Source organism: Emydura macquarii, unplaced genomic scaffold (genome assembly GCF_026122565.2).
Source record: "Emydura macquarii macquarii isolate MOO-44397 ecotype Brisbane River unplaced genomic scaffold, CSIRO-AGI_Emac_v2 contig_1043, whole genome shotgun sequence".
Taxonomy (NCBI): domain Eukaryota; kingdom Metazoa; phylum Chordata; order Testudines; family Chelidae; genus Emydura; species Emydura macquarii.
In genome coordinates this window covers 7,242,390-7,268,740 of record NW_027131180.1, presented here as the reverse complement: position 1 = coordinate 7,268,740, position 26,351 = coordinate 7,242,390, and the positions used below count along the sequence as shown (strand labels likewise).

The 26,351-nt window shown below is 38.7% G+C and overlaps 1 protein-coding gene across 19 annotated transcripts in view; it reads left to right on the top strand.

The window, feature by feature from the left end:
* DMD (dystrophin) overlaps positions 1-26,351 on the top strand; it is a 1,854,857-nt gene that overhangs the window by 1,803,614 nt on the left and 24,892 nt on the right. For 16 of the 19 annotated variants that reach the window (XR_010919130.1, XM_067545076.1, XM_067545077.1 and 13 more), the window contains 6 exons: positions 1,971-2,082; positions 6,822-6,958; positions 7,671-7,709; positions 12,850-12,915; positions 14,020-14,085; positions 16,537-16,695. Coding sequence is in view for 18 of the 19 variants with exons in the window: in XM_067545076.1 (XP_067401177.1) it covers positions 1,971-2,082; positions 6,822-6,958; positions 7,671-7,709; positions 12,850-12,915; positions 14,020-14,085; positions 16,537-16,695 (579 nt within the window). In the remaining variant the exon portion in view is untranslated. Of the gene's footprint in view, positions 1-1,970; positions 2,083-6,821; positions 6,959-7,670; positions 7,710-8,677; positions 9,469-12,849; positions 12,916-14,019; positions 14,086-16,536; positions 16,696-26,351 lie in introns of those variants that run through there. The other 3 variants (XM_067545074.1, XM_067545075.1, XM_067545081.1) reach the window with 2 other exon arrangements.

Here is a 26,351-nt window from a genome sequence, read left to right as displayed (position 1 = left end):
TAGATCCTAATGAATTGCTTTCCGTGATGATCTAAAAGCGTGCAAATGATCAGAAAAATCACAGAAATCCTGGGCTATTTATATATATTTTCAGAGAAAGAGTTTAATTGGTGGACTATTAACTTAGTGTGCTAGAAATACCATTTTATTATGATCATTGCTTTAGGTGGAATCTACTCAGCTTATCTTCTGTAAACATCTCATTTAACAATAATCTGAAGTCCTTGATTCTGAAATGTTGCTGATGTATTTAAACATCTGCATCAACCCCCTGGTTACTATAGCAATGGATAAACCACTGTGTTGTAAAATGGCTATGTATTGGTATGCCTGTTCAGAATCCACTTAATAGCTAAGTAAATACTCACTTTCAATTATGCTAAGACTTGTTTTATCACTTTGTTTCCTAATAGCCGCTTTGTATGGTTTGGGTGATTTTTATTCATGATGGCTCTCTTTTACCATTGGTATTTATATTTCTATGTATTGTGCTGTTTACAAAGAGCTTTTTATAATGCTGTTTTTACAGCCTAGATATTCAACAGAGGGCAGGCAGCATTCATATAAAGATGCCTTCAATTTGCCCTACTTTGGAGGGTGACTTTAGGTGCAGATGCCGTGGGAAAGTGCATTAAATGTCTAACTTCCTTCTCACAGATTCCCCAGGTAGTTGAGGAAGGTGCTTTTCCAAATATTAAAAAATCCCTGTTTTTTGGTCATTGTAGCAGTTCGCTTGCTCTCTGAATTAATCTCCTTGTGCCTTTACTCCCCATGCATATTTCCACTTGGGGATGGTAAACATTATTGAAGGTGGCTAGTGGGATTAAAGTCATCCATACTTTCCTATTCCCAAGTGTAATATAAGTAAATGTCTATTTACTTACTTTGTTTCCATGATTGTTCAAACAAAACCAAAGGGAGCTAAAAGGTGCAGGTGAGTGAGGGCTGTCAGGTGACTGGATAGCCTTCTGATTAAAACACTGGCCTGGAAGCAAGCAGATCTCGCTACATGCCTTCATCAAATATAATCTAATTTTACCTATCTAGTTTATCTCGCAAGTATTTCCAGGGCATCTATTACTGTGGTAGATAAATGCTGCTTAAATTAGTGCATGTGCCACAGATTTCCTCTGTGACTGTGCATGTCAATTAACCTCTCCTCTGTGCCTTAGTTTGCACATCTGCTAAATACATATTGTGTTGGAAGGCATTTAGAGAGTTAATAACTGTGAGACTGACTACACCTAGAAACAATGTTAACTCTCTCACTTGAGATTATTGCTAATGAACCTCTTGAAACAACACAGATTCTGTGCTCCTGGCTCCTTTCCACACTGCAACATAGCAGATATAATAGGTGTTGAGGCTAAATGGATATTTGTAAATGCGCATTGAGATGCTTTAATTTGAAGGCTCCTCATACGTGCAAGCTGTTATAATAAAGAAGCTAGATAGAACTCAAACATATTACTATTTAATGTGCAGAACACAACAGAGTTTCCTGGGGTTATTTGAGGGTCATTTTGTAGTGGAATTTATTTGGTTAGGAGGTGTGATGACAGGAAGAATGAGGGGGATAAAAAGAGCTGAAATTAATGTCAGTTAATCAGAAATGTGTGGGTACGTTTTGTATATTTTTAAAAGACATTGGTTCTGTTTTCTTTTGGCATATGTGCTTTCTGAGTATTGTCCTTTAATTATTATAATTTTTGCAATTCTATTTTTATTTCTTTTGCAAATGTACAAGTCACTTTATAATCACCTTGCTTCAAATTGCTCTCCAGTGTCAATGCTTGCGCTATATGGCAAACAAGCATTTTATTGTGTTTACTGTATGGTGCATTGTGTGCAGCCAAGGCTGTCTTGGGGGTAAAGGAGCTATTAGCAAAGGAAACTACTTTACAGATTGAAACAAAATTCAATTATGATAGGCTATGAAACTCTAAAGGCAATTTTTCCCCCTACACCAGGTACAGAAGCTTAAAGCACTTTAACTATGATATCTGCCAAAGCTGCTTCTTTTCTGGCCGAGTGGCAAAAGGTCATAAAATGCACTATCCAATGGTGGAATACTGCACACCGGTAGGTATCTGCCTCAGTGATCCTTAATGTTGATTATTATGTAGAAGTGAAAAGCTTCAGTTGCTATGTGCAAGTTAACAGAGCATTTGGATAGGATTTTTTTTCTGTAATTAAGTTACCTTTTATACACCCCGGTCTTTAGAGCTTAACATTTTGAAATGCACAGTGAGGAATAACAGTAATGGTTTGACGTAATTGGGAGTTAAGGTTTACTGCCTTTCATTGTTTATACAATGCTATATCAAAATCGTTTATTATCTGCTAATTAGTTCTACTCAGTATTAAATAATTGATTTTATGTGTTATATGGTAGAACTAGGATTCTTGAAAAAATCTATTTGTATCTTATGGAAGGGGAAAAAAGATCAACTCACAATATATCTCTGAGGACCCTCCCAAGTTAGCACCCCCATTCTTTTTTCCAGTGTACTATAAGGAGCAGTCACTAATAGAATTAGTTTAATGTGATAGTTGTTTTGACAGATGGTGGCTATGTCGGTTTGGTCATGACTTAGACTTTCTCTTATGCTGCAAAATTATTCTAAGCATGCTAGTGGTGGAATTTTGTTCTAAGATGATCTAGTGAAATGTAAATATCTAGGAGGTACTTAAGAATAATGGACTGGATTTTCACCTCTGGAGACCAAAAGCCAGATTTTTCCAATGCATTTCATCTGCTGTGTGCTTCACCATTGCTGTTATCTGGCCCTACACTCTGTTTAAGTGGTTCAGGGAGGATCACTCATGTAAGGATGATTCTCCCATGGCATAGAGCAGATAAGTCAATTCTTTACCTTCCCTAGTAAGAGGAAAAGGTGGAGTGGTAAGATCACTCTGTTCTCAGTTCTATTTTTGGCCCCATGGGTCCATCATAGCATTGTGTAAATTAGAGCAGCTCTTGTGTGGTGCATAAGGACTACCCCTGTACTGAGCTTTAAGCCACCTTTGCAGACCCAGCAACCTCTGATTTGTGCAGTTCTGATTCACCCCACAATCTGGCTTCCAGTTCAGACTGTGGTTTGGTGGTCACAACAGCCTGTATTTTTGTCTACTGGTCAAATGTAAATGTTTAAAATAAAACCATCAATATAATACATAACTGACTAGAAAACTAAAAATGTTTGTGTCTAAATTTGTACCCAGAGTAAGGGACATGTGCAGGCTAGAGTAAGAGTTATAAGCTTGTCTCAATGAATGGTGAGTTTAAAAAAAAAATGAGAGGAAAATATATCCCCCTAAGATGTTATGAAGAGGCAAGAACAAATTTTCTGTCCATTTTTATGATTATTTTCATTACAGCATTATTTATTTTTACTTCAATCATTATTTTCCTATATGATATGCATAATTCCTTCTAAAATGGTCAGTTCATTGTGTACTGGAGGGTATAGCACTGCCTGTTGTGAATCTCTGCAAGTACAATACATTTGCTTCTGCCAGCCTTTCACCAAAACTCTCCATTTGTTTATCCTTTCCTGCCCTTCATCGGCTGAGATTACTGGAAATGATGATGTGTTGTACTGTAGCCCATGTCAGAGGGAAAGTCTAGAACAGCACAGACAGGTCTGAGCTGATTATTCCACTCTAAGCATTGCTGGAGCAAACTGTAATCTTCAGATTCATAGAGCACATCTGTGTATTCCTCACAACAGGGGAACTCTCACTGAGTTGGTTATTGTTTCTTTTTACCACTTGTATCCTCCTAGCAAAGGAAGCAAAGACTTTAGGAAAAATGTATACGTTACGCAGAATAACACCTCTCCTACCATCTTTTTTTTACTTGAATGATGGGTTTTGGTGACAGAGCTTTAACTACTGGGAATTTCTGTCCCTCAAGTGATTGGAGGTAAATGAAACAATAAGAATGAGAATCTCCCACTCACACTGTTCACTCCTTTGAGTCTATCACCGCAGTGGCTCTCAGCCTTTCCAGACTACTGTACTCCTTTCAGGAGTCTGATTTATCTTGCGTACCCCAAGTTTCACCTCACTTAAAAATTATTTGCTTACAAAATCAGATATAAAAATACAAGTGTCACAGCACACTGTTACTGAAAAATTGCTTATTTTCTCATTTTTACCATATAATTATAAAATAAACCGATTGGAATATAAATATACTTACATTGCAGTGTGTAGCATGTAGAGTAGTATAAACAAGTCATGGTCTGTATGAAATTTTACTTTGTACTGACTTCGCTAGTGCTTTTTATGTAGCCTGTGGTAAAACCAGGCAAATATCTAGATGAGTTGATGTACCCCCGAAAGACCTCTGTATACCCCCAGAGATACACGTACCCCTGGTTGAGAACCACTGTATTATAGGACCCAGTATACTTTTCCATAGAGATATCAGAAATTTAAATATGTAACAGACAATATAATGAAAACAGAAAAACTGCAAGTGCATGCAGATTGCTGAGCTCAGTCTTAAGAACCCATTTCACAGATGGTAAAAGTCTTCTTTATTTCAGAACTCCAGCAATCCATGGGCTGTGCATAGCTGAAACATCAGTGAGCTGAATTAGAATAGGATTAATTGGAAAAACTGGGAGCATGTAGTGCCAAAAGTCTCTGAACATTTTTTTAACTGAAAAATAACCCTAAGTACTGTATGACTGAACGAGACATCCACTGACTCCTCAGTGTCCAGAATATAATGATTTAAAAATGAGTGAAAAGATTTACAGTGCCCCCCTCTGAAAGATTTTAAGCACCAAAACATTTGCTGTTTCAGCCCAAGACACAGCCATCACCCTTATAGAAAGCAAATTTAACTCTCAGTGGGCCAAGAAGTCCTTCTTTGATATAAGCTTTCAAAATACCAGAATGTGTCCAACTGACAATGGAGTTTTTGGTGGATTTTATCCCTTCCTACTTTCCACATATCAAAAAAGAAGCTTTAGGATCTGAGCTCTTTACTCCTGTTTAAGAAGAACTTGAGAACTCGTACCAAGTCCAAAAAATGCAACAGCCTCTCCTTATTTGAAAAGGGTTGAGTCAGAATAAAGGCAAGGCCATTTCTTGATTGTTTTAGTTTAGAGCTAAACTAAGAGCATCTGTTGCCTGAGAATCTGTGTACCAGCTACAGAAGTAGGGAATTTGATGGTTTTGCAAAGTAGCTGGCTTGCACTCATCAACAAAGATATTTTTGTTGAAAAAGATTGTGAGTCGACACACTACTTCCCTACTCTGCCAGTCAGGAATCACACTGAGGTTTTTTTTTATAGGATGGACTGACCTCAAATAAAGGGAAAATTCTTCTCCAGCCTATGCAGAAGAGCAGAGTGCCTCCTTCAATAGAGAAGCACTTTTGTCCTTCTTAGTTAAAGCATTTTGCACCCCATTTCAAAGGACGGGGACAGGAAAAAACAGCATTGTGACAGTTCAAAAGGATAGAACCTAACAACTGATCTCTTTCTCAATAGGAGGCATACAGCGTATTAGACAATTAAAAGCAAATTAAACTTTACCTCATTTCTTTCCACCAAATTAGATACACTGAGGAAGGACCATTCTTAGGTGATTCAGGAAAGAAATTAATTTATTGTAGGATTGCAATATTGCAGGGCCTAGTTCCTCTGTGAGGTGTATGGCCTTGAGTTCAGATTTAATAAAGTAACTCAAGCTCTCCATTAAAATTTCTCCGTGAAGGGTCATTTGATCCTTAATCAGACTTACAAAAAGAGAAAGTGGCAGGTTCCTCCCTATTAAGTCTCTCTAGGAGACTATTTCTTTTTGGCTTGGCTTAATTTGCTGATTCTTCTTTGTACTTCTAGATGGCGTCAGTCAAAGGGTTAGAGCAGTTTGAGTAGGCTGTGCTTGGGCCTAAAGTTGTTGTTCTAAATGCTTGCTAACTCTGAGGCTATGTACCCACTGATGGTGGCAAATTCACTGCTGTCAGTTCTATCTTTCTGGATCAATTGAGTCGTCAGTGAAGACCCACTCAATTAATTCAGAAGTCGACGCACTAAAACCACCCCCTCAAGAGGCGCAGCACAGTGAAGACGCGTAGCTTGCGTAACTCCCGTCGACGGCCGCCGAATTTTCAGGTAAGTGTAGACCTGTCCTGAGTTGAACAAACAAAAGGAGAAACTGCCCATCCCAGAGTTTTCCACAACTCTAATCTCCTTTTTATTAAAAAAAAAAAAAAAAAAAATGAAACATTAATGGCGTAGATTGCTGAGTAGGGAAAACTGCTAATTTTTCTTTTGGGAAGATTGTGCCAACTTTCATAGACTCTGCAGCCTTTGAAATGGTGAACAAAAGTTACTCACTGAGAGAGTCAGGACACAGAATGCTGGCTTATCAGGAAGTCATTGCCGGGTTGCACACTTGCTGCATATCCTATTTTTCAGCCATTGTAATATTGAACCATGCAGAGTCAAAGCCTATGCCTGCTCAGTGCCAAAGCGAAACAGAAACTGAGAGATTCTCATCATCTTATTGATTGTCTGCCTGAGATCACTTGAGAAGAGAGACGAGTCTATTATCACGAACACAAATTAAAAGACTTGGTTGGTTTGGTATGTTTGACAAATATTAACATACTTCACATTGTTTGGAAATACTTTATACCTACAATGATAAACATATAAAGTTTTTCCGGTTCCAAAGGTCAAATCATTGGCTCCCCCTGTCCTATGTTCTCATGTACTCTGTCAAATGACATAGCAGAAGAAGAGATGATCAAGGACAATAATAATTAGAAGGTGATTTCATTGTGATGTTGCTTTTAGACAACTTCTGGAGAGGATGTCCGCGACTTTGCCAAGGTACTGAAAAACAAATTCCGAACAAAACGGTATTTTGCAAAGCACCCAAGAATGGGCTACCTGCCTGTGCAGACTGTCTTGGAAGGAGACAATATGGAAACGTGAGTAGCTCTAAAGCAAATAAATACTGTATCATTTGATATGCTCCTCGAGCTTTCCAGCTGGCGCCAACTCCCTTCACTTCCTTAATGCATAAAGCCTCTTTTTATTTCTTTAATTTTTGTTTACTATGGCTGAAAGAAAAACACAAGCTGACATTTCAATTGCCATTCCCCTTATCTTTTTTCACCTATCCTTACAATAATTTAAACTTCAATTAGCAAAAAAAAAATACTTCCTATTGCATTGATTTCCTTATAAGGCCTTAAAATTGATAAGATAATTTGGAAAAATAGCAATCTTAGTATTAAATTTTGATTTTCTTCCAAAAGGCGGTATCTCTTCAGCGAGTGGGTTTTTTTTTTTTAATTTGATTGCCACAGCCTACCTTATTCTTTTCTCTCCCAATATGTGTACATGGTCACATAAAATGTATTTAAAACAAAACAAACAAAACTTACCTATTTTTAACTTTAGAACCAATTTATAATAATCAATTTTTAATGGCAGTTGCACAACAGCTTATCTCTCTTTTTCTTTTAATTAATATTTTATTTTCCACCTTTTGATTAGATGCTTTTCATGGTCATTCATGTTGGTCTGTTGGATTTTCTGTTTTTCAGTTGTTGTGGGTTTTTTTTTAATCTTTCTGTAATTATTTTGCTGCTGAGTTTTTCTGCCTCTCTCTTCACCTCCTCATTTTTTGTCTTGCAGTCCTGTTACTCTGATCAACTTCTGGCCAGTAGATTCTGCGTGAGTACTTTTGCTGAAGTGTGCTGCTGCTGCTACGTTCCCTCACTTTTTTGTTTTGTTTTTGTTTAGTTTTTACATATGTTCATTTTCCTCTTTCTTTATTTTTTTTCTTGATAGCCTTTCTGAAAGAATATTTTTTATTCCAGATCAATAGAATGGTATAACACCAGGGTTTCCCAGGCATCGTGAAATGTATACTGTATACTCTTTATGGAGGGTGTATTCTCATCTGATTGATAGGGATTTTGGTGCACAGTTATACTAATGCTTATGAGTGTGTCTCATTTCTGGATAGGAGTAGATCCCTTGATTGTAAACTACATGTATTTCAGGTGATATAAACTGAACTTTATTCTTTTTCAAAGATTTCAGAGGTGACAGTGGTCTTACAGTTAAGGCCATAATTTAAAGTTTTACTTATACTCTCACACATACACAACCTCTTCCCCCCATCACATGATAATCAACAATTCATTGGATATTTTATTACAGCCTTTTTCATTTTAGAAGGTATGCTGAGGAGACATTGAAATAGAGCATTGGGTCTTGGAGTTTTAAAAAAAAAAAAAAAAAAAACTGTGGAAAGTTATATATTTTTTCCAGAAACAAAACCAGTAAGATTTCTCAACTGTAAACTGGATTTTCATACATGCACCATCTCTGAACATGCATTGTCTTATTGTAGTAGTAGTATCATCAGCATATACTAGAGATGTATAATTATTATTATGGCATTTGCTACCATGTTATAGTGCTAATTTTAGACTAGTGCAAGTTAAGATTATTTTTAATTATGCATTCACTCAGAGATGAATATTAAGAAGAGAACCATAAAATTGGAACTTTTGTTCTGCTGATAACATGTTTTGAAATATGTGTGACCTACATTTCACTTACAATGAACTATTATTAGAATAAGCAACATCAAAATATATACATTGGAATATTGATGTATTATTTTCCTACAGAGCATAGATTGTTTTGAAGACAGATGGGCGGAGCGCTTTTTCTGTAGGAGGCGGATTTTAAGACACCAAGAAATCTGCATGCTATTGCAAACTGCATGTGGTTAATGGTCCGCTTAGCAAGAATATCAACAAAGCCTGGAGATAGACTGTAGCAATGGGCTTTGATGTTAGGTGCAGTGTGTTTGTAAAATGGCTTCTTCTATAAATGCACCCATTGTTAATTTAAGCACACTGTCTCTCAAAAAAATATGGATCCAGATTACGGAGTCTTTAAAACACAATTAGATCTTTGAAAAGAAAAAATTAAAAATAAAAAACTCATAAAATAAAAACTTGGATGCTATGGAATGTTGTTGTGTCTAACATAATATCACAAATAAGTTTGTATAACATTTGATTTTAAGGCATGGTGCCCACAGATCACTTAAACTAATAACTTTGTGACATGCTACACTAAGAGCTTTACACTAATGGTTAGGAAATCATGGTTATTGGCTCAAAGCGTTTAACTTACATGTGATACATCAGAAACCACTATAGCGATCATAGCTAAATAGGTTTAACGAGCTAAATACTTCTGAATTTCCACATTTCACCCATTTTAGCAATGGAACACTTCATCTCAATAACACAGATCATGACTCTCAAAGCATCTAACTACCTGACTGCACTCTGGTTATCGGACAACTCTCTCCCAGGCCTAGACCCTGGTTCTGGGTCTTCAGTTCCAGTTTTCTCTCAGTTTCCAAAGTGCTCTGTCCTAAAAGTGAATCATTTAGGAATACCATTACAGCTCTAAGAATATGCTGATTAGGTGGACATTGTGATAGTTGGGTCTGGCATTGTTTATAAAAATAAGTTAAAGTGTGGTGCTTCTTAGCACTGATTTGGGATGCTTATGGGTGGGGTGGATATTTTGCAGATACTCTCTAGTTGCTAAGCATTACAAAGGCAACTCAGGCTTCTATAATGGAATTATAATTTCTTTTGTAATCATTTGGTAGTACAGAACTGGGAATCTGTCACTAAGAAACGCTTTCATGATTCCGTAATTTCAAGAACCCGTGACCTGAGGTGTGAATGGTTAATTTAAAAAAAAACATTTCTGGGTGTAGTTACCCTATTTTCTACAGAGGGCAAAGGCATTATAACGTGAAGTCTTAGCTACTCAACTCTCATTTGGCTTTAGTAGGAGACTCAAGGTTATTATTGCAGGCACCAATTTATCAATGCTGTTTTATTAAAAAAAATAAGTTTTACCTCTGTTTAATATTTGCCATGTCCCTTCGCCTTACTACTGATTCATTAATTTGCTATTCAAACTGACTGTGTCTTAATTACTTCTGCTAAGGAACCAAAGGTAATAAACTTCCATGCAGCTGTTAGTTCTAACTGACTCATCCAGATGTCTTCTGTCTGTAGTTGGCATGTCCACAGAACCGGTTTTAACAAGTTTTACTGTGCTGCTTTTTAAAAAATTGCAATGTTCTCTGAAAATAACAACAGGAAGGCAGGAAAGAATTGAGACTGGGTTGGGTTGTTTTGATGATAAAAAACAAAGCCCTATTTCAGGAGTCTCCAGAGAAATCTTTAAAACATTTTGAGGAGGGGGGTTGGAGCTAGTAGCAGAACTAGATCATGACAGAAAAAATGGTCATAAACAGTGGCTTTGTGACACATTAAATCTTTTTGAGGGGGGGAAGTTGCTTAAAATGAGAAATACTAGCATTTTGAACTATGCCAGTTATTTTTTATTTATTTTGCAAAATTATTTTGATGTTCTATTTCCCCTCTTGTAATAGAAAAATATATATTTCAGATTTATGCTCAAGTTTCAGTGTCATTATCCCAATTTATGTTAGCTCAGAGTGCACAATAAGCACCCCCTGCTCTCCTTTAAAGACACAATTTAATTTCTGATGATGGAGCATCAAAAGATGCAGTCAGGCTCTGAATGTCAAGAATATAGAAATTGGTAGATATAAGTTGAATAGCAAAATGTTAATATTATTATTAATAGCAAATGATTACTTTAGCACAGATTTTGAAAGTGCCCTAATGTACATTCTTCTGAATTAACTCCAGTTTTAGAGTGGTTCCAGGCAAACCAGGATATCTGGTTACAATTAAGGATGTAAAAATTTGTTTAAAAAAAATCCGTTTAAACGTTCTAAAAATAGAACGGTTAAAGGTGGGGGGTGGGCCTGGGCCCTGCTCCTCACTGCCAAGCAAGAGCTGGTTAGCTGCAGCTCCTCCGTCACAGAGCCGTAGCTGGGCAGCTCTCGCTGATGAGGAGCTGAGCCAGCTCCTCGCCTCCCCTGCCTTCTGGCAAGCCAGAGCTCCCAGCTACTGTGGCTTTCAGAGAGCCGAGCCCAGCTGCAGCTATCTCCATACCCACCACCTTGCTGGGCTCTGTGCCTCCCGCCAGCCAGAGCTGCACATCTGCTATGACTTGGGGTGGTGGGGAGGAGGGATCCAGCGGTTCTCCCCCCATCCCCATTTTAACATAATCAGCTGTTTAAAATGGTTAAGACTTTTACATCCCTAGTTACAATTACAATTCCATGAATATCTTAGGAAGTTAGTATTGGATACTTCAATATAGTACATTGAATATTTATCCACTGATTTGCCTATGGTGATGTATGAAAGCATGGTGCATAAATATGGACTTGGCAATGCTAAACCTTGTCTCAGAAAAATGAGATTCATGATAATTGGCCTATAGTATCTCATAGAAAAAGCTTTTCCATTCTGTGAAAAAAAGCATTAACAATAATGACTTCTATATGCGCAATATATAGGTCTTTGAATTCAGAATAATCCTAATTTTTTAAAGCACTTTGTAAACTGATTTAAAAACTGGAAGATGACAAGAAATGTATAATCATCCTGTAGTAAATGTTTTGCAGGACCATTGGGCCCCTAAAACAGCATTATGTACCACAGACTGATTATGCTTTTGAGTTATAACCAGATATAATTTGTAATATAAGAATTGTTTCATCTGCCACTGAAATGCAACCACTCTCGAGGTGAACACGGTCTGTCTTGGACAGCACCAGTAACGCTGCACAACTGTTTGAAACTAATAAGTGAAAGTATTTTATCTACCTAAAATTATAAAAAGGAGTTTCAATAGACAGAAGTAAAATACACAACTTGGAATTTTGCTAAGACTCTCAGGCCTTGTTTACACTAGAAAGGTATACCACTTTACCTGTAACAGTATACTTACTGGTACAGCCCCTAGTGTAGATACTGTTACACCAATATAAAGATGCTTTATATCAGAACAGCTATTTCCATTTGGGAAGGAGAATAAGTTATACTGGTATATGGCATCTTTATACTGTTATTACTCTATCACTAAAAAATTGCACCCATAACTGACATAATACTATAGATACAACTTTCAATTATAGAGTAGCCCTAAGACTACACCAAAGTTATTCTGTTGAAAAGTCATATGGATTCTTCAGATCACAAATGTGGATAGGATTTCAGTTTGCAATGATCAAAAGTCGGGGAGGTCCAACATTACAGTACCCCTAATACCAATATGTGGTGGTAGTGAAAGTGTGGGAAGAGGACCATCACTAAAACATTTGCACCAATTCTTGCAGTTTCCTATTTCAGTATATTGACTAGACTCAACACTTAACATTGTATATCTCATGGGGTAACTTCCTGATTGGGCATGGCTGCAGGTGCTTGTCGCTCTTTTTTTTTTTTTTTTTAAATGAGATTTGCTACCATTGGACTAGAAACAAAAATGAGAACAGGAAGGGAGAGAAATAAAACACTTTCCACAGGGTTTGAACAGTGGGCCTGAGGAGTAGGAGAAATAGAGTAGTGACTGAAGGAGCTGGGAAATTGGGAAGAAATCTCATCTATACAGCCTTTTGAAAGAAACCCCTCATGGAACAGCTTCATCTTCTTGCTTATGTATCATAAAAAATCAACTGAGTCCCTTTTGTATGCTGCCACAAAATGTTCTACACTGATGGGTCAAGGAAGCACACAAATCATGTAGGTTGCAAGTATAGCTGCTGTTTATTAAACATTGTATAAATGTAAGCCATGGAAATGTGAGGGCATAGACATACCAAAGTATATTTTTATAATTTTTAAGGGGTATTTGTGATTAATCAGTGTTTTCTGCCTTATAGGCCTGCCTCGTCCCCTCAGCTTTCACATGATGATACTCATTCACGCATTGAACATTATGCTAGCAGGTATGAGACCAGCTGGACATTAGGCAAATCTTTCTTGAAACAACCATAAAAAAATACACCACCCAAAGAGAAGCCATCATTATAAAGTTTTTAATAATTGAACTTAATTCACAGAATGGATAGTATACCTCACCCTCTAACTACTGCTAACTAGCTGTCAATTAACTTGCATGCCAGACCATTGTGCAATGATTGGCGAGTAAATAAGAGTCACTTAACATAGGCAAATCCAAAGCATGTACTTAGTTAAAACTGGCCTTTAAATTCTGTGTGGGTCTTTATTAAGTTATGCATTCTGCTACCACAGGGTTTTGTTTTAATTAGAAATCTTGGTGTAATAGTATAATGCAGAGCCTTCCAAAACTTCAGCTCAAATGAGTCTCAAATGATACATTAAGCAAAAATGTTACAACTAAAGAATGGAATTTATGAAATATCATGAAAAAGGTATCTTTCTCTCTTTTGGAGGAGGAGGATGATATACCACTGCTGTAGTTCACTTACCCACTTTTAAGAGGAGTTTTCATAGTACTCTTATCTTAAGAACCAAACAGTGGGGTAAATGCTCAGATCTGCAATGCAAAGTGAGCTCTTTCCTCTAAGCAAGGGAATTTACGAGGGTGGGAATTATGTAAAAATACATATTCAAATGAAAAAAATAATCAATTCAAGCTAGATGTTTTCTAAATTATACATTGCATTCAAAAGGGAATAAATGTCTTCAACAAACTAGAAACATATGCGTCACTTCAGCTCTGCTGATGATGACATTGCCAGGTATGGAACAATTTGGGGAAGCCTATGGCATCTTAAGGCCTTTCTTTCATAGCAGAAGCTGCTTGACCAGAAGGATTTGTACAAAACTTAAAGATTAATTTAGATAGATCATTGTAGTGGATAAACAGTTACTTGTGGCAGCTGCTTGCAAGCCCATTTGTTAACCAGCAGCAAGTGAAAAGTCATCTGGATTTCCAAAGAGTCTCTAACATGTTGACTACTGTGTTATCAAAATGTTATATATTTTAATGTTTTCAGGAAAATTAGAGCCAGAAAAATCTGCAGTGAGACTTATGGGTTTTATTGCATCTTTCAATTTTTCCACAGGCTAGCAGAAATGGAGAACAGCAACGGATCTTACTTAAATGACAGTATTTCTCCTAATGAGAGCATGTAAGTATACTGTCTCTGTTAAATATTTCTGACACACATTTGCTTGTGAAGCTTGGCACCGTGTGATAATGTGCCAGTGATACTGAGTTCACAATGTTTTCTTGGTCACATCTGACTGTCCTATGATCTCATTGTGGTAAGTTTGGTTGTGGACTTCTCACGTCCCACTTCCATATATACCAATGCCTGGATTTACGATTTATAACTCAAAGCTGCAACATACGCAGCTGATGATGAAATTTCATCATAATTAAAAGTAGTTCAATGAAATGTCTTCAACACAAATTTCACAAAATATCTTAAAAAAACAAACAAACAAACAAAAAAAACCCACCTCTCATAGTGTATCTCATAAATAAGGTGCTATATGGTAGTTTGAAGTTTTCCCTTATCCTGTGAATTTTAAACTTAAAAGTGGATAAAAAATATTGGATGCTAGAAATGTCAGTGCAGCCTTCTGAGAGGTCATCAGGGCCATACTAAAAAGAGTCAGTCTACAAATAATTAAATTATATTGCAAGCTACAGTAGCTGGGTCCATGCTAGCTATAAAATAGTAAAAGTCAAAAGCCCCATTTGGACAGGATGTTAAAGAAGGCATTGACAGATAGTCTTTGTATTACTTCATACCTAAAGGACCAAGGCTGCAGACAGTTTGAAATCTAGTCAGTTTTATAAAAATGAATTAAAAGTAGTTTCATAAACTGCACCTGACACGGAGTCCCCCTGCAGTTGTTGTGCTTTTATATCACATTTTCCTTGGAGGAGGAAGCACTCTGTTGCTCTGTGAAATACACACAAAAACAAAAAGAGGGGGAAAGACTGATTAAAGGGTAAAAAATCCAAATGCACCTAAGCCCTATTTTAAAAATAGATTTAAGCACTTAGGAGCCTAAATCTAATGGGATTTCAGCTCCTAAGTGCTTGAGTCACTTCTGAAAATGGGACTTTGGTTGTTAAATCACTTAGGGGATTTTGAAAATTTTATTTTAAGTGACTAACGGGAAACCATGAATCTGACTCTACACAAAAACCTGTCAAATACATAAACATTTAAAAAAAAAAAAAAGATTTTCTTCTGTGTCCCCTTTCTTCTCTCCACAGATTTGTAATTTAGTTGCATGGATCAGCTCAAGGCTGAAATGTTGTATGAAAGTTCTAAACTTAGGAGCTTTAACATTTTCTGTTTTTTAAAAAAGGGATTACCTGTTTTGAAGATACAAGTTTTTCAGATGCTTTTATTAACTCAGATAATTTTAGAATGACCTAAGTCATTTAACACTCTAATAGTCTAAACAATGGCTTTACTGGTATTTTGAAGAATAAAATTTAAAGCAGCAATATTTTAATTTTTCAAAAGTAACTACAATAGATACACTATAAATGCCCAATTAAACATGTAACAAACAAAAACTATACAAAATGATTTATAAAATAGGACATTTGAAAAACAAGACTCTCCTGTTCCAATTGTTTATTGTGGTGTCCCCTCTCCAGAACTCCCAGTGGATTTGGGGAATATGCAAGGAGTGCAGAATTGGTCTTGTCGATTTGTAATTTCTCGGTGTGGGGAACTTTTTGTTTTATATGTCTGAAAAGTTTCATGCACCCAACATCACTGCATCCATAATAAAACAGGTTTTATATATTAAAACATTTTTAAAATAAAATTAACATTCTGACTGCATATGTAAATGTGAACATAATTTGTGCGTCAGAAAAACTGGCCTGATTCGCCACTGACATCATCAGTGCAATTCCAATGAACCAGTGAATTTGGCACAATAAGTTTAGATTTATTTTTTTCAATAATTTTAATCTTATAAAGCTTTTCTTAAAATAGGATACAGAAAATTTCATTAATTCCAACCATAAAACAGTAAGGTGCATGGAGTACAAGAAATATATAATATTCAGTAAAAATATTAGTAAAACTTAACTATACAGTAAATGAAAAGGAGAAAGGGAAAGAAGGTGAGCATACCTGGAAAAAGGTCTGGTATAAAAAGAATGGATATTCAGGACTATGAGTACAAATAAATTGTTTGGCCTTACTTCCACAAGTTTTTGTGCAGTGCATAGCAGGTAGCACAAGATGGTGGTTTTTTAATGCAAGTGTGAGTAAGCACTGGATGTAAACAAGGCAAAATGTGAGAGCCAAGATCCTCAACTGCACCAGAGCTCTGTTCGAGACACCTGATGAAGGAAGGGAGGGAGGAAAAGGTGGATGCTAAGCATATGGAGGATGAGGGAAAGGCATGTAGTGAATTAGTTTAATCACTTGAGCGAATTTCACTACAAGTACACTAATCCCCTGCTCCTCACAATGAATCCAGCTGAATTTTTTCAAGAGTTAAGATATTTTTACTATGCGTTGCCTTTTATCAGTAATCACAACGATAAAAATGAGGATGAAGGAAGCAGCTTTTGGGGTTTTGCTGTGTTTTTCCAGAGATGATGAACATTTGTTAATCCAGCACTACTGCCAAAGTTTGAACCAGGAATCCCCACTGAGCCAGCCTCGCAGCCCTGCCCAGATTCTGATTTCCCTGGAGAGTGAAGAAAGAGGTGAACTAGAGAGAATCCTAGCAGATCTGGAAGAAGAAAACAGGTGAGATATATTTTCCAGCTGTTGTTATAGTTGCATATCATGACACACGCACAAAAGGGCAGAAGTGAAGCTGAGAAACATGCTGTTACAATGTCTGTTTTATTAAGCTTTTCTATTAAATCTACTACATATGTGCTCTCTCACACTTTCTCTTCTATATGTGAGAAATGATAGTACAAAATGGTATAAATATAAGCCCATTCGTTCTTTTTATGCAATCATGAATCGCATTGTGTTTAGCCCAGTTTGCAGAATCTTTGTAATGATAAAACTTCAAAGGAAAATATGGGTCACTTGATTTTGTGATTATAGGGTTACTTATTACAAGTTCTGTAAACAGTGTTGTATAACTCTTCTTTGTGTACAATGTACTGGGTTCTTTTTATCAGTATGTATTTTGAAGTAACTCTTCAATGTTACTTTATTTTGCATTACATGAGAGAGGGTTGTGTAAATTTTCTGCCATCATTCCTTGGAGGGGAGAGATTTTTCTAATCAGTTGGATGGTATCTTTACCCTAGAAAGACAGGTGAGAGAGGAAGATGTATGTATAAAAGAGGTTTGAAATAACTTCAGAACAGTATTCTTTTGAAAGATAAAGCCGCTGTGAACTAACTGTGCAGTACCTTCATATAGGATGAATTTCCCCTGTGCCCTGTGATCATAAATGGTGCACAGGTTTTGTGATGGTCCTTTGCACAGAGCGAATATTGAGCCATGTTAGGTAGGACACATGCATTTTTTATACTTATGTCACCCGCTTCTTAATCCTTTGGTTGTAGACTCCTTTTTCTTCATTTCCTCCTAATTTAACTTTCCATTCCTAGCTTTTCTTTACCTTTCATAGTAAATGCTCAAGTGGGTTTTCACAGCATCAAAACACTGTAGCCCCATTTCTCTGGTATTTTGGGGGCTCCATTGCTCCAGTCAACCGGCATAAACCAGCACTAAACCTGGCAGGTATGGTCACTGGTGGATTCAATATTGAGACACTGAGAACTGAAAAATCATGAGTCAGGTCCCTCAAAGTCATAAGATTTAAAGAAAATAATGAACGGGGGATTTCTGAGCCTTTAGTGTGCACTTGCTTTACCTTTTCAGACTCTTTCTTCTGCAACGACTGCTAGACATTTTTGTTGTTGTTAAAATTAAAAGAGGTTCTCATGTAATCACTTGCCTCTGGGCCGGAGATTTTTAGAACATTCATTATCACAAAACTCATGCAATAATCGCAGGAGTTGGCAACACTGCAGATTCCCACTGCATACAGAATTCTTGGGTGGTACACATCTATGGTCATGGCTCTTATGACACACTGCCTCCCAGCCATCAGCACAGAGGTTGTGATTAGACTTTGTTAGGCCCAGCTTATCCTTTACTGCCAGAATAGCCTCTGGGAGGCTTTGGCAGCTGGCATAAATTAAAGCAGACTGAAATAGACTGATCTGGCATCCAAACAACCCCAGAATAAGGGGAAATCACAAATTCCCCACAATCGCAATTTCTTCTGGGTTTGCGCTAAGTGCATGCCACAGACTTTGGGCCATATGTCTGTATAAGAAATGTGCTCCAACAGAACCACAGATAATAGCCATTTCTCCTAGGTCACTAGTATCCTTAACAACCTCCCCACCCCCCACCGCCAAAAAAAACCAACCTGTACATTATGCTCAAAGCTACTCTTTGTTACTCCTCCTTTCTCTCCATTTATTTGTAACACTCAGTTGTTGCATCTTGTGTTAATTCAGACTGTAAAATCTTAAGGCCACTATGTGTGTGTTCAGCATGCCATACAAATAATAATAAAGGTAAAGCCTACCTCATGAACTCTGGTATTAGATCTGACTGGATCCTGTGTCATCCACACTATCCCTTTGTGAAAGAACTGATTGACCCTTTTCTTACCATAAGGATGGTACATCAGCATCTGGAGTTTAATGAAACTTCATAGGCTTACAAATCATCCAGACAAAGGACAATACAATGATATTTGGCAGAGCTGCTTTCGTGTACGCTGCCTCCCCAAATGGTCTACAGAGTTGCATAATAAACAGCAGAAGTGAGAAATGAAGAGGAACAGGCAAAGGAGAAAAAATAAACTTTAGATGAGACTTGACATGATATGAAGGATCAGTGAGATAGTGGGGTACAAGGAGGCTGTTCCAGATGGCAGGAGCTACAGATAGACAGACTGTTGCTCACTGAGCAGTGGTGAGATTGAAAAGAGAGTGTAGCTCTTGACTTCCTAATACAAAATATACAAAGCCCAGATATTTCCTGAAGTGGAAGAGAACCAACATTTTTAAATCAATCATATATTTCATTTACATAGCATACATGCCTGGGAACTTTTGGACAGCTTATAAAATATAACTAAAACTATAATGTAGGGTTTGGTGCTTTCAAAAGTGATGTGGGCCACCTAATTATGAATCATTGAGGAAGAAAGAAAATGAACTCCCTTTCTACCCATACATGCACAAAAGCCACCCACCCAAGCTAATTAATTAAAACAGAGAGGAAAAAACGCCTGCTCTTAAACTGGGAAGATGCTACAATGATGGATGGCAGTATAAAACCCTAACATAGATAGATGTTCTGAGCAGTTCATTTGGGGTTTGTGCCTTGCATTTCATTATGACTTCCTTAATATAGTAACAACTAATCAGGAATAACAGATGAAAAAGTCTCCCAAAGGCAATATAATCTCTAAATATTTGTGTATGAAAGCTTCTCAGTCTCTGTATAAATAAGGGAGGATACTTCTTAGTTGTAATCCAGTACTATTTCCTAATTTCTGCTATCAGAATTCTAGCTTCTTCAAAGCAAAGCACCTAATTTATTCTGGTTCACAAAAATGTTTTTAGTGCCAGGTTATTTTTTTAAAAGCAGATTATCAGCAGAAGGAATCAGGTACCAGCCTGAGGCCCAGAACAATGTATCTGCAGAGAGAAGAATCAGGTCTTAATACAGAGGGACTAAGAGATTTCTTTATTAGAGAGAAAAGGTGGGTGAGGTAATATCTTTCTTTTATTGCGCCAAATTCTGTTTGTGAGAGAGAGACATTTTCAAACTACACAGAGCTCTTCCTGGGTCTAGGAAAGGAACTAGAGAGTCAGCTAAATACAAGTTTGAACAGATAGTTTAGCATAAGTAGTTATCACATATTCTAAGGGACCATTCAAGGTGAAGTGGCCTCTTAATACTCCTATTGTTATAGGACAAAGAGGGGAGTTAGTGGGTTATAGATTGTTGTAATAAACCATAAATCCAATGTCTTTATTAAAACCATGATTTTTAGTGTCTAGTAAAGTTATGAATTTAAGCTCCCAAGCTCATCTTTTGTAAGTGATATGCAGATTTCCTTTGAGATTGAGGACTGATAGGTCAGATATGGTGTGATTGCTTTGTAAAAAGTGTTCACCCACAGGTGGTACAGTTTTTTGGTCTCATTTTTCTGTGTGAGTTCATTCAAGAGCGTGGTGATTGTCTGGTTTCACCCACGTAGTTGTTGTTGGGGCATTTAATGCACTGGATGAGGCACACCACACATTTGATAGGCATGTGTAGGATCCATGGATCTGGAAAGATGTGGTGGTTGATGATCATTGTAGCAGTGGAGATATAGCTGCAGGTTTTGCATCTGTTGTTCTGGCAGGGTCCGGTGCCGCTTTGAGCTGGTGTATGCTGGTCTGTAGGGATCTTGCTTCTGATGATGAACTTGGCGAGATTGGGGGGGGGGTTGTTTGAAGGCCAGAAAAGGGGGTTCAGGAAAGATTTCTTTCAGGATGGGGTCCCCATCGAGTATATCCCATCCTGAAAGAAATCTTTCAAGGACCCCTTCCTCCCCCTTCTCTTTTCCGCCTTCTCTTTTAATGCTTTGCGTACCAGATTTTCCCCATTTCTCTCTCTGCCCCTTTAACCATGTTCTTCTCCATGCTCTTTTCTTAGAGGGTCCAGCTGGTGGTGTTGGGGCCAGTAGACTGTTTCTACAGCTGCTGCTCCCTTCTGAGATGCTGCAATGAGGCACAGAGCAAAGGAACTGTCAGGAGGCAATGACATTAGAAAGAGAAAAAGCCCTTGCAGCTCTGAGTCTGCAGGGCAGAGGCAGCTAAAATTTAGGAGTAAAATTCAGGACATTCCCAGACAAACCAAATCATTCCATCATGAAGAAGAGAACGTAGATGGTAGATTGTCTCGCTCCTTTGAGACAAAAGTGGACAATTCTCTGATAAGTGCATTTTTCTCTATCGCCCTCTCCCAGGTAAAGAGCACAGAAACAAACAGTGTCTTCTCAATCTTCCCTACCCCCTGAAGACAGATACTTTGGCATTGAAGGAATTAGAGATAAATCTGTGAGGCCTGGAATATCATATGCAAACAATGGCATCAGAATGAGGGAGAGGCATAAACCCGTGACTTTCTGTGAGGAGGATTACAAGTAATATTGATCCACAGGATCCCTGATGCCCCCAGAAGTGATTTCTTTACTGTGGGAATCACTGAGACTTCCATTACCAAACAATTAATCCCACCAGTGATGATTGCTATTAATAGCTCATGAGTCAATTACCAAACTGCTTATAGCTGCATGGATTTAAAGCTGAATTGCATGCGCTTCATGTTGTTTACTTTGTGAATGTTTAAATGAGGCACAAATCTACTTTTTCTTCTTCTCCGGGTCTCTTAGTAAAATAGGGTGTATTTGCCCAGTGATCAGAAGGCTTGTCAGCTTTATTAGGCTGTCACGTCCATTGCCAAGGTATAGTCACCTGCCCTGAATTGTGCCTAGTGAGGCTGGATTATAGAATATTGCCAGTGCTCGCTCACTCTCATTTTGAGAGGATTATGCCTTTATCTCCTTTCCTTTTACTTTCCCTTTTGTGTTTAAAGCTTTTAAGAAATGCTCTTTCTTCTGAGCATGAATGCCAATTGTGCCTGGCATGAGCAATGCCTTAGAAGCCTAGCCTGCAACAACATTTCTTTTTTGCCACACAGGATAAGTCTGTTTTCCAGAGCTAGTAGAAATAGCTAGAAGATTTCTTTTTTCCCCCTAAGAAATTCCGGCAGTGGCATTCAAAATAGGATCATCAATTTTGCATCAAATAAAATCAGCCCCATTGATATTATTGGCTTTTCCCCTACTGCATCACTCTTGCAACACTAAGGTAAATGAGGCTATTTGTACCCCAAACTAAACACATTGTAGCTGGAGACAACATATTCTTGGGGAAGAGCCTATGACTAGCTGTCACAAGAACTCAAGATGAACTCATGCTGTCTTCCTTCAGAGTGCAATGCAAGATTCATCTATTTTCACTAGATCACCACTCAGGCCACCTGACTTATTCTCCATGAGCACAGAGAAAATCAAAACACGAATGTCTCAAGTGGGAAGAAATAAATCCCTTAAGAGCTGCAGCATAGATCTGAGCTAGAGAGTAGCAGTGAGCATTGCATAGCAGCTCTAATCATACTTTCCAGTAAGCTATACTTTTTTCCTTCATTTTACAAATTTTATTTCCTTTCCCCTGCAGTTTTTCTTTGATTGGCTCATGCATATTCATGCTTGTGGGAATGGCACCTCCTGGTGTTGACCTGCAGACTCTTACAGAGAGCACTGTCCATTGGGGTCACTTGCTCTTCCCTGTTTGTTCCCTCACAGCAGATATTAAAGGGGGATTAGCCCCAACCACGCTTCAGTTCCATTTTAACCTCCAAAATTGCAGCGAGATCAAATTGAAGGCAACGTCCTTGAAGCTTCCCTCATTGGCTTTTTTCTTTAGCTAGAAGAACAAATACGAAATAAAATCAATCAGGCATGGCTATTGTCTGAATGACCTGCAGGACCGGAAGAGCTGCCTCAGACACTTCTATTGATGGGAGAGGTTCCTCAAGCTTAGTCAACCAGGTCTGGCAATGTGTAAATCCAGCTTTGGATGCCTGCGAGCCTGAGTCGCTCTGTGCCCAGTTTAAGCGGCATCCATGTATTGGGTCTTATCTGGCTGAGACCAGTGCCAGGGTCCCAGCACTGTCAACACCGTGTAAACGGCACTAGAGTTGGCCCTAACTGAAGAGGCTCTGCGCCAAGTCAAGTGGCATTAGGATCCTCTGATCCATCAGAGCCAGGTAGTTTGGGGCCTGAGACCCAGCATCATTAACTTAGGTGCATCACTTGCCAAGTATCGCCAATACTCAAGTCCCCAACTAGCTCCAATTCTGGCACTGTTGATTGTCTGTGAAGTGCCACTTACCAAAGGGACATTATATCCTATATCAATGTCACACGAATTCTCTGATTTGTCATGGTCAGCTCAGTCCCCTGGCCAAAATCCTGTACTCTTGATTTTTCAGGCACCATCACCACTTGCATTCTGTGATATGCTATCTGTGCCCTCCCCCCATAACACCTACGTAGATGTAGTCCGGTTCAGCGCTGACAACCTGGCACCAATGACTCTTATTTATATAGGTAGCACAATAGTCCCCTGATCATCTGGAGTCTCCTGTCCTGGCGTTTTTCTGGTGTCAAATGCTTAGTTTCATGTAAACAGTACTTTGAGGATTTACTCCACAGGCCTGCAGGGGTAGTCAGCTAAGGCTCTAGGCATTTCTGTGGTGGGCTCTTTACAGGTGAAATCAATAGAACTGTTCACATTTTCAGGCTGAGGTTCTGAGTAGTACCCAGAATAGCCTTTGTTGTCTCCAACCCTCCAGCTGAGTTCCCTGAGCTAGGTGTCCTTCAGTGGCCAGACATCCTCAGCACTAACGTCTTGTACGCCATTCCCAGCCCCAGACTGAAGTGTATCTGAAACCTGTGCGTCTCATTCAGTGCTGTACCACTTATCAGCTCTGAAAATGACTGACTTCTAATCTGATGCCCTGACTAAGAAACTGGCGAAGACTATTACTGTCTGGAGATGCATCAGTTCCATATTCCAGTCTCAATATTTTGTTTCTGAAGACAGGTTATAAAAAGTTTTTGTGAAGACTGCTCCACTATCATCTGCCACTATCATGGCTGGATTGCTGAATTTTCATGCTTGTTTTATTTATGCACAATCAACTGTACTTTGATGTCCCCCAAGCTTCCAAGGAGCAACAATTTAAAATAAATAAACTAAAAAAAAAAATTGGCAGCTGCTCCTGGAACCTCACTGCCTTGCCACTGAAGATTTCTGTTCCAGTTGGAATCAGCCCTCTGCTGCAACATCTCTGATGTTGAAATCCTGGAACCTATTCTACTGTCATGCCAGGAAAATCCTGGACTTTGATCTGCTATTTGGGCATGGTGAGCAATTAGTTTCAGGTGCAGGTGTCTTGGAAATGCTTTCATATTGTTTTAAGCTTACCTGATTCTGAGCACTCAGAGAGCAGCAGCATCTAGTTGGAAGGCACTGAACTGGTTTATCTGGGCTTCTCAACTGAGATTAACAACACCAATTCCTTGGAATTGTGGGTGTGTGGTGCTGTTTGTTGTCCAGACAGCACATGAAAATTGCTACCTAAAAGGTGACATTGGTCGTATATCACCTTTTCGAACTGAGCTTGAGCACAAGTATCCATAATACACTTTGCTTTTAAGCAACATGTTTTTTTTAAAAAAATGAGAGAGAATTCTGCTCTCCCGACCTCCTCTGTCTCATATATCAGGGCACTCACTTCTGTATCTAGACTTTGGTCTTTACTTGCTTTATAATAGCTCCATGTACCATGAGTGTTACATAGAATCATAGAAAATTAGGGTTGGAAGGGACCTCAGGAGGTCATCTAGTCCGACCCCCTGCTCAAAGCAGGACCAACCCCAACTAAATTATCCCAGCCTGGGCTTTGTCAAGCTTCACCTTAAAAAACCTCTAAGGATGGAGATTCCAGCACCTCCCTAGGTAACCTATTGCAATGCTTCACTACCCTCCTAGTGAGAAACTTTTTCCTAATATCCAGCCTAAACCTCTCCCACTGCAACTTGAGACCATTTCTCCAAGTTTTGTCATCTACTACCACTGAGAACAGCCTAGTTCCATCCTCTCTGTAACTATCTTTCAGGTAGTTAAAGGCTGCTATCAAATCCCCCTCATTCTTCTCTTCTGCAGACTAAACAAGCCTAGTTCCCTCAGCCTCTCCTCATAAGTCTTGTGCTCCAGCCCCCTAATCATTTTTGTTGCCCTCCGCTGGACTCTCTCCAACTTGTCCACATCCTTGTTGTAGTGGGGGGCCCAAAACTGGACACAGCACTCCAAATGAGGCCTCACCAGTGCTGAATAGAGGGTATAATCACTTCCTTCGATCTGCTGACAATGCTCGTACTAACGCAGCCCAATATGCCATTAGCCTTCTTGGCAATAAAGGCACACTGTTGACTCATCTCCAGCTTCTTGTCCACTGTAACCCCCAGGTCCTCTTCTTTTACTTGAGATAAGTGCTTTGCATAGATGGCTGCCCCAAAGGAACCTGGATTTCTTTATGGCAACGCACTTGGCTCTCCAATGAGTGCCAGAGAGTAGATATATTCATTTAGCTACCCCAGAGCATTCACTCTAGTGCATATTTCTCTTTTGCTTTGGGATTTGAATTTGTTTCAGAAAGCTCTTGGAACCTCTGGTCAGCTATCTAGAAAGAGGGCATTCCTCCTAGCCATCGCTATAGCCTGTGGACTTAGTGAGAAACAGGCCAAATGGCCAATCCTCTGTTAACTGTAGTCTATATGGGAAATATGCCATGATCAGTGTCATCTGCTCTGTTTTCACCTCATACAAACCACTAATCTGTCTTTATTTCCCAAGTCATCCTTGTTATGACTACCAGGTGTTAATTCTTCTAGGTATATCAAAAGATATTCAAATAACCTGAAGACAGCATTCATTGTAGCCTTCTGTCTTTTTTTGGAAAAACTATTACTGGAAGCTCTGTATGTGCTTGAAGCAAAAATGTTTCCCTCGCAAAGGTCAGATCAGGGAGAGAGAAATTGTGGTCACTTCTAATACTCTCTTGACCTCCCATCCTGAGGTGTGGCAGTTTTGCAGTTCCTCTTCATCTTGAACTCATCAGCCTTCCTGGGTGTTGTCCTGCATGCCTGTGGGAAGCTCAAAGAAGAGAGAGCTTACATACCAATAATTGCTGTTCTTTGAGTGGGTCACCATTGTATATTCCCCACTTCTCAGGGAAAGAATGCCAAAATTAGGGGAGGAACTGAAGGGTGGGTGGAGCCGCTCCCCCTTTCATACTCCAGAATCCTCCACAAAGGGAGAGCTGGAGGGGGGTGAGTGTCCTCAATGGACTAGAAAATGCCCATTAGAAAATGCCACAGCTCATCCCCAAAAGGCACCAATGCCACAAGTGTTACTATGCAGATGCAATGCTTTTAAAGAACAACAGTTACTGGTAAATAACTTCTCATTATTCTTGACATCATTTTTGTGTCTATGTGAAATTACACATCACATGTTTGACTTCAAGTGCAAGTGCAAGTTTGAGCAAGTGCAGATCCTCTCCTGCTTGGAGCAGGCAACCTGTCCTGTTCCTTTAGCACTGCTAAACTTCATGTTGGAGAATCCTGTCCCATGGTACAACCACATACAGCCCCCCACTCCAGAACCACTCATGTACTGTGGACGTACTTCTATATCTTTCTAAGCATTCCCCAGTTTAATAAATCT